The sequence below is a fragment of the Chlorocebus sabaeus genome, chromosome 24, assembly GCF_047675955.1.
Source record: "Chlorocebus sabaeus isolate Y175 chromosome 24, mChlSab1.0.hap1, whole genome shotgun sequence".
In the NCBI taxonomy this organism is placed as follows: domain Eukaryota; kingdom Metazoa; phylum Chordata; class Mammalia; order Primates; family Cercopithecidae; genus Chlorocebus; species Chlorocebus sabaeus.
The window spans coordinates 28,244,234-28,253,406 of record NC_132927.1 but is presented as its reverse complement, the minus strand read 5'-3'; the positions used below and the strand labels follow the sequence as shown (position 1 = coordinate 28,253,406).

At 39.1% G+C, this 9,173-nt stretch overlaps 1 protein-coding gene across 1 annotated transcript; it reads left to right on the top strand.

The window, feature by feature from the left end:
- The first annotated feature begins 902 nt into the window (after positions 1–902).
- Positions 903–2,333, top strand: LOC103228982 (cofilin-2). Its single transcript, XM_037983977.2, has one exon. It carries the CDS (start codon positions 961–963, stop codon positions 1,411–1,413), a length of 453 nt encoding a protein of 150 aa, XP_037839905.2. The 5' UTR covers positions 903–960; the 3' UTR covers positions 1,414–2,333.
- The last annotated feature ends 6,840 nt before the right edge of the window (positions 2,334–9,173 follow it).

The following is a 9,173-nucleotide window of genomic DNA, read 5'->3' as shown; positions in this document are numbered from 1 at the left end:
TTCCCGAGTAGCTGGGCTTACAGGTGAGCAGCACCACACCCGGCTAATTTTGTATTTTTAGTAGATACGGGGTTTCAGGATCTTGGCCAGGCTGGTCTTGAACTCCTGACCTTGTGATCCACCCACCTCGGCCTCCCAAAGTGCTGGGATTACAGGCGTGAACCACCGCATCCAGCTATATACTTTCAAATAGCTAGTAGAGATAGTACTGAATGTTCCCAAGAGAAAGAAGCAATAAATGTTTGAGATGATGGATATGTCCTCATCTGATCATTACACATTGTATGTATCGAAACATCAGTATGTACTCCCTAAATATGTATAATTATCATGTGTCAATTGAAAATAATTTTTAAAGAATCAGTATAATACCATCAGAGAGTTTTAGAAGCAGGAAAAAAAATTGTCCATAATTTCCCTTTCACCCTAGCACAATTTCTGACATTTCTGTATTTTTCTGCATAAATGTATAATTTTGCAGTTGAAAATAGTATGGTATACAATTTTGTATCTTATTTTATTCACTTACCATCATAAGGTTTTCTTCATGTTATCACATGGGTTCCTAACTACACAATGGCTGCAGAATATTCTGTCAAGTGGTTAAAACCTAATTTGATAAACTAGTCACCTAAAGTTATTGTTTCTCATTTTTAATCACTATAGTGTTCCTTTTTGCATTTGGCTTTTTTCCTGCCTTTGGATTATTTTATTAGGATAAAGTCCCACACCTGAGATTATTGAGCTCAAGGACAGAAACAGAGCAGACAAGGCTCCTAACACTGGGTGGCTTCCCACAGACTGAACCCTATGGCTACTGCAGCACTATTCACAATAGCCAAGATATGCAATCAACCACAGTCTCCATCAACAGATGAATGGATAAGAAAATGTGGCTTCTCCTCCCAGTGCCACAGAGCCGGAGCCCGAGCTGCCGCCGCAGCCACAGCCGAGGGCACTATGGCTTCTGGAGTTACAGTGAATGATGAAGTCATAAAAGTTTTTAATGATATGAAAGTAAGGAAATCTTCTACACAAGAGGAGATCAAAAAGAGAAAGAAAGCAGTTCTCTTCTGTTTAAGCGATGACAAAAGACAAATAATTGTAGAGGAAGCAAAGCAGATCTTGGTGGGTGACATTGGTGATACTGTAGAGGACCCCTACACATCTTTTGTGAAGTTGCTACCTCTGAATGATTGCCGATATGCTTTGTACGATGCCACATACGAAACAAAAGAGTCTAAGAAAGAAGACCTAGTATTTATATTCTGGGCTCCTGAAAGTGCACCTTTAAAAAGCAAGATGATTTATGCTAGCTCTAAAGATGCCATTAAAAAAAAATTTACAGGTATTAAACATGAGTGGCAAGTAAATGGCTTGGATGATATTAAGGACCGTTCGACACTTGGATAGAAATTGGGAGGCAATGTAGTAGTTTCACTTGAAGGAAAACCATTATAAAATGACAGTCAAGTGCCATCTGGATCTTAAGGAGCTTGCATTTCTCCAGCTCAGTCCATTGGAATAGTATTAGATTTTGTTTTTTTGTTTTTTTTCCCCCTTTCCACTGGGCCCTTCCAACACAATGAATGAAGGAAATATCATTTATTTAAGCAGCCTATCAGTGATTGCCATTAGACTGTTTAATACTGTTACTTTTATGTAGAACCCAAGGAATGCCTTCCTGTCATATTTTAGCCAAAAACAACTGGTTATATGCCTCCCTTGCAGCAAGCACTACAATGTATGTGATCGTCAATGTGAATAGCTTAGAATACTGCAAAGGATAAGCTAATTGAATGCCTTGAAAGTATTATCCACTGGTCAGATGGTCAACTTTTTTCAGTATTATTTATAGTTGCACTTGATTGCAGTTCTGTGAGGCTTGAGCATTCATACACCTCACCTGCCTTGGTAAGCCTATTTTTGTGACATGGCAGCACGGATATAACACTATGCATTAAAAGCACTTTTTGTAACAAGTTTAATATCCTAAAAGGAATGCCAATTAAGTTTTGTTAACTGTGTCATCAACTTATCCTAGTACCTCAGTGTTCATTCCTGTTACCTGCATACCTTCTTAAAAGAAATAGCTGTTATTAATGCCTTTTTGTTTTCCATTGAGTGTACACTACTGAATAAGTGTAGGACTTTTATGTTTACCATGTGAGTCCTGCAACACTAAAGATATTTTGAATATCAGTCATGATGGCAATTTCTGTATAAAAGAGCCTTAAATGGAACATTGTTTTGAGATCAAACTCCCCACCCTTACAAACATGGCCACGTTGCAATAAAAATTGTGGCATATTAGAAAAAAAAAAAAAAGAAAATGTGGTACACAGACGCAATGGGGTACTTTTTAGCAATAACAAGGAATGAAGTTCTGTTATTCGTGGCAGCAGGGGTGGAGCTGGAGGACACTGTGTTAACTGGAATAACACCACGACGGTGACCGGAAGTGAAACCAGTCTCATCCTCTTTCCGGCTCCTTTCCTGACACACCTCAGCTGCCTCACCTCTGTTCTCAGCTCCTCACAGGGCAGCCCAGGTGAGCAGTTTTTGACTCTGTCCTATCCTGAAGTGGCCACAGGGACAGTGCCTGGCATCTGCCACGGACCGTTGAGGGGCAATGAAGAAGTGGTCGGGGCAGAGGTAGGACTGCTTACCCATGAGGGCCATGGCCAGCAGCAGCCCAGCCACCAAGAGCACCTCTCGGCAGGTGAAGCCTCCCTGCTGTCCTGGGGCTTCTGTTCCATGTTGACCTCCTCTGTAATTTCCTTCCAGGTGCACCTTCTCCCAGCCAAGGTCTCCACCCAGGTACCTGGTCAGTCTGTGCTCTGGTTGGCCCCCAGGGACTGGTTTGGAAGCATCCTGGGATTCTGCAACAGTTTTCCACGCAGGCTTCCACTTCTTCCTCTTGTCCAGTCTACTCTCCACACAGGGAACAGGATTGTTTTTCTGCTGTCCCACAGCCCGTAGCCATGCTGGCCCTGCACCCACCCGCCACTCCAGGCCTGCACACAGCCTCTGTGGTCTTTTTAGGAATATGTTAATCAGAGTTCCGTCTTACTTGGCTGATGCTACTATACTTACTTATGTCATGTCAGGTCTTTCCAAGCCATTTGACAGTGGATAGTATGTTCAGTCACCAATATGACAATGCTTAGGGCTTTCCCCAAGGAATGCATGCAAAGAATATAACTTGAGTTCCTAATTATACTTGATTTAAAGTGTTATTTGAGTGCCAGGCTGCAAATGGGTGAAGAGTAGGAATTAAGGGCCTGGATTTGGAGTCAGACATACTCATTTTTTAATCCTACTGCTCCTGTGTGTTATTAGTCAGAAAAACAGAGATCAAGCCAGTAATTTCACAGAAAAGAGCTTAATAGAGGGAATTGGTTAAATTGGTATTGAAGACAAAAAGAGGACAGTGGGCCACCAAAGAGATCATAACTTCAGGAAGCAGCTACTGCCCCTGGGATGTTGGGAATAACTAAGTTCCTCTTCAAAGACTCAACTTCCTGGTCATAATTTGCAACATTATAAATCCCTACCATCTTCTTCTCTCCCCCTCTTTTTTTCCCTCCTTTTCCTGAAAATTGTGCATTTACCCTTTTTGGAAAAGTTTAAGTCTTAGTCAATCGCAATCAGCTTAGATTGTGTGGTCCAACCCCAGCCAATAGGGGAAGGACACAGAAACAGGAACTGCTTTAGGGATAAAAATCCCTTATCTCCTTTGTTCAGTGTGCTCTTGCAATTGTTATGGACACAAGCAGCACCCTTCTGCAGAAGTAAAGTTGCCTTGCTGAGAAGCTCTCTGTCTGAGTGCTGGTTCTTCTTTCTGGCACTGAGCACTTGTTTCCAAAAAGGGCAAGGGGAACGAAGAGAAGAGGATGAGGTTATTAGAACCTAGAGGCTTAGAGTAGAAACCCTTTGTAATTGGGACCTGGATTTCTGGGGAGTAGGTGCCAGTGGACTGGAGCTGGTATTTCTGAGGAGTTCATTCTGGGAGGGCAGAAAATGACTGCTGATTGGATAAAGAAAATGTAGTACATATACACATGGAATACTATGCAGCCTTATAAAATAATGAGATCATGTCTTTTGCAGGAACATGGATGGATTAGTTTTCTTAGGAAACTAATGCAGTAATAGAAAATCAAATACCACATGCTCTCCCTTATAAGTGGGAGCTCAATGATGAGTACTCATGGACACAAAGAAGGGAACAACAGATACTGGGGCTTCCTTGAGGGTGGAAAGTGGGAGGATGGAGAAGAGCAGATAAGGAACTATTGTGTACTAGGTTTAGTACCTGGATAATGAAATAATCTGTACAACAAGCCCTCTGACATGAGTTTACCTATATCACAAACCTGTACATGTACCCTCAAACGTAAAATAAAAGTTTAACAAGAAAGAAAACGGCTGTTGCTGAAGTGAAAAACCATTATTGAGATGATGCAGACAGAAACAGGAGGCAAACAGGGGGGAGCAAGTCTCCTCTCCCTCATCCAGCCTCAATGTCCTTCTGGCATGCCAACAAAACACCAGCCAGCTGACCATACAGAAATGTGGTTTGCAGAATCCCCACCTCGGCATCACAAAGCACAGTACAAAAGGGCGGGTTTGCAACAGAAAGAAAATGGCTTAATGACCTTAGGTAAATTACATAGCCTCTCTAAGCTTCAATTCCCATACCTGTATAAGGGGGGAAATACCTCCTTTCAAGGTTATCGTAAGGATTAAGTGAGATAATGGATACAGATTGCTCAATAAGAACATTGAAAGTAGCTGCAGATCTATGTCCTTGATACCCCATCTTTAGCCTCAACATGGCAGCCAGAGGGAGACAAGGATAGGGAGAAAGATGGAAAGAGGAGAGAAGAGCAAGTAGGAGAAGGAGGAAGGAAGAATGGAAAGAATGCAAGAGCTACTTGGGACCACCATCAGAGAGAAGGGCAAAAGGCCTGTGGACCAGTCCCTGTCTCTCCGGGAAGGCTTTCCCCATTTTGAACAAATTACATGCTCCAGGTGCTTTTAATGACATCTGGGGTTGTTGTGATTTCTGCAAAATCAAGAGAACTAATAAGAGTAGCTGGAGGTATGTGATCATTTTCTAAAAAGTTGAAGGCTCAGTGGTTTGGCAAAAGATGGCAGCAGGAGGTCTTAATGAGTTAGATCACAAATTAATCTTGCCTTGTTTCTCCTCTAACTGTCGTTTTCCCTGTATCTTTGGCTGACTCTAGCAGCTATTCAACTGTGTAATTAAGTCCTTCTAAGAGAGCCGAGAAGCTGGGTCAGTACTATATGTTCTAGTGATCACTGGCTATCAAGGTAAAGCTTGAATTGATATTTCGAGCAGTTATCAAATGCATGCTGCCTCATTTTCATGGAAACTGGCAACTGAAAATGCTACTGGTATTCAGAACCCCACTGCCATAAACAAGTCCAAGGAGGGATAAAAGCCAGAGCTAGCCTGATGCCTCCAACAACATTTCTCAAACTCTTAGGTTGGTGTAAAAGTAATTGAGGTTTTGGACTGTGAAATCTAAATCATTACAAGTAGGCTCAAACACATCTCTATTAATCAAAATAGAAACCATTACAATCAACACTTTTTTGCTAATGAGAAATAAGTTTATGTCTGTAGCATAAAAATGTGTGCTTTGGGATTAGACAAACTCTGGGAAATCCTGCTGGTTGTGGAAGTGTTTTCCCCTGCAAAACGTTGTCGAGATGCCTGAAGAAGTGATTGGTTGGTGAGAGGTCAGGTGAATATGGCACATGAGGCAAAACTTCACAGCCCAATTCATTCAACTTTTGAAGCATTGGTTGTATGAAGTGCAGTCGAGCATTGTTGTGGAGAAGAATTGGGCCCTTTCTGTTGACCAATGCCGGCTGCAGGTGTGGCAGGTTTTGGTGCATCTCATTGATTTATGTGTTTTTTTCTTTCTTCCAGAAAGCTGTAATGGATCAGACTGGCAGCAGACCACAAAACAGTGACCACGACATTTTTTTGATGCAAGTTTGGCTTTGGGAAGTGCTTTGGAGCTTCTCTTCTCAGTCCAACCACGGAGCTGGTTTGTTGCTGGCTGTTGAATAAAATCTACTTTTCACTGCATGTCAAAATCCAATGGACAGATGGTTCACTGTTGTTGCATAGACTAAGAGAAGATGACACTAAAAAATGATGATTTTAAAAAAATTTTTGCTCAGCTCGTGGGACACCCACTTATCAAACTTTTTCACCTTTCTAATTTTCTTCAAATGTCGAGCAACCATAGAATGGTTGGCATTGAGTTCTTCCGTAACTTCTCATGTAGTTGTAAGAGGATTGGCTTTGATGGTTGTTCTCAATTGGTCATTGTTAACTCCCAGTGGGCAGCCACTACACTTCTCATCTTCAAGGCTCTCCTCTCCTTTGCAGAGTTTCTTGACCTACCATTGCACTGTACATTCATTAGCAGTTCCTGGGCCAAGCGTGTTGTTGATGTTGCGAGTTGTCTCCGCTGCTTTATGACCCATTTTGAACTCGGAAAAGAAAATTGCTCAAATTCGCTTTTTGTCTAACATCATTTCCATAGTCTGAAATAAACATAAAATAAACAGCAAGTAATAAGTCATTAGGAAAAAAAAAAAACATAAAGCAAGAAATGCGCATTAAAATGATGTATAACATAACCACATTTAAGAATGTATTCCAATATCAAATGGCAGATTTCAACAATGCAAAAACCACAATTACATTTGCACCAGCCTAATGGCTAGGAATGAGAAAAACAGACAGGATAAAATATAGTCTAAGAAATGGAAAATGTTACTGTTCACTCTATTCCACCTGGACAGGAAGAATCTTCACATCCCACTTGGAGGTGTGCCCCTTTGCCTTTATCCTTAGTTTCTTCCTGGAGATTGTATATAAATTCCTTATAGTGAAAAAGAGCCACTTTCTGAAAGTGTAAATTGAAATGTGCTGGCTGTATAAACTTATTGCTGTTGGAGGAAATCTTAATTAAAAGGCTGCTTTGAAATAAGGAAGTGCAATAAAACATTTTTCATTTTGTTTGCCTTCACACCAGCCACGTTCACTTTTATGATCTAATTTTTATTTTTCTTGTTTAATGGATGACATTAGATTTGTCTTCCCAGCAGGTTCATTTTCAAAAAGTTAATGAAGTCAAGCTAAGCATATATGGTAGATCACAAGGATTTCTGCTTATAGTCACCAATATCCCATACTCTTGTATTCCACTTTCTGTTTGGGGTCACAAGGGGATTTATCAGAAAAATGAATTCCTCTTTCTAAATGCAGAGGACACAGCCATGTCCTCTGATTCATCTATTATGAAATCACTTGGGAAGTATCAGAATTACAGAGGAAAAAGACCCTGTCCATCTTCTCCAAATGAGTAAATTTGCCATGAGATGAGGGTTTTTGTGGCTTTACATAATAAAGAGTTGAACAAAAGAAAGATTTGATCTATGAGAATCAAAACTCAAGAATTTTTAAATTAGTGTGTAGTCACCCAGTCTTATTAGGGGTTAGGGATCAGCGTTTTAAGCATTTGTTGAAGACTGGTAACATTTAACTTTTTATAAAATCTTTTTCTTTGTTTAAAGGTGAGACTTGACCCTTCTTTTCTCACGTGAGGCTTCTTATGGAAAGAGCATGGGATCTTCGGTCTAAAGGCCTTGGTTAGATTTAAAATTCCTACCTGAAACAACCACAAAACTAGGGGGGGAAAAATGAAAGAATGTTTTTCAAAACATGGAAAATAGGAAACAGAGTTCTGTGACACTTGAGAGATGGTAAAAAATGAGGTGAGCCTTACAATCGATAGACTCAGTGCAATTCTAAGTAAAATCTCAGAAATTTTTAAATAGAAATTGACAAGCTGATTTTAAAATTTGTACAGAAATGCAAAGGACCAAAAACAGTCAAAACAACTTTGAAAAAGAACAGCAAAGTTGGAGGGCTTATCTGCCCGATTTCAAAACTATTTATTATAATGCTATAGTAATCAGTATGGTATTGGAATAAAAATAAACAAATAGATCAATGGAACAGAATAGAGATTTTAATAATGGAGTTACGTATATCTGGTCAATTGACAGTCAACAAAAGTGCAAAGGAAATTCAGGGGAGAAAGGATAGTCTTCAACAAGTGGTGCTGAAAAAAAAATAGATATCTATTTGAAAAAAAAGTAAATAAATTTTAAAGACTCCAGCACACATCTCACATCATATAAAAAGTTAATCAGAATAAATCATAGACCTAAAAGCAAACCCAAAACTACAAAACCTTTAGAAGAGCATATAAGAGAAAATCCTTGTGACCTTGGGTTACAAAGACTTGTTAGATACAGAACTAAAAACGTGATCCAAAAAAACGTTTTTGATAAATTGGACATCATTAAAATTTGAAACACCCATTCCTCAAAAGACACTATTAAGAGAATGAAAAGGAAATCTACAGAATGAAAGGAAAAATTTGAAAAATCACATATCTGATAAAATATTTTTATATGAATATATAAGGAATTCACGAACTCAATAATAGGCCAACGAACAACCCAATTTTTTAAATGGGCAAAAGATTTGAACAGACACTTCACTAAAGAAGATATTTGAACGACTGATAGGCACATGAAAATCTGTTCAACATCATTAATCATTATGGAAATGCAAATTAAAATCACAATGAGATGTTACTACCTATTACAGTGTCCAAAGTGGAACAGACTAAACATACCAAGTATTGGCAAGGATGTGGAGAAACTGAAATTCTCATACATGCTGGTACAACCACTTTGGGAAAACGGTTTAGCTGTTTGTGAAAAATCTAAACATACACTGATCTAATAATGCAGACATTCAATTTTTAGATTTTTATCCCAAAGAAATGAAAACTTAGGTCTGCTGCAAGTATTTTCACATTACTGTTTATAGAAGCTTTATTCATTCTATCCCCAAAGTAGAAATAATCTAAATGTCCATCATCAAGAGAATGAATAGTGGCATACCCATATAAAGACATATTCCCTAACAATAAAATGGAATAATACACAAAACAACATGAATGAATCTCATGATAATTATGCCAAATAAAGCCAGACAAAAATGTATATACACTGTATGTTTCCATTTATATAAAATTTGTATAAAA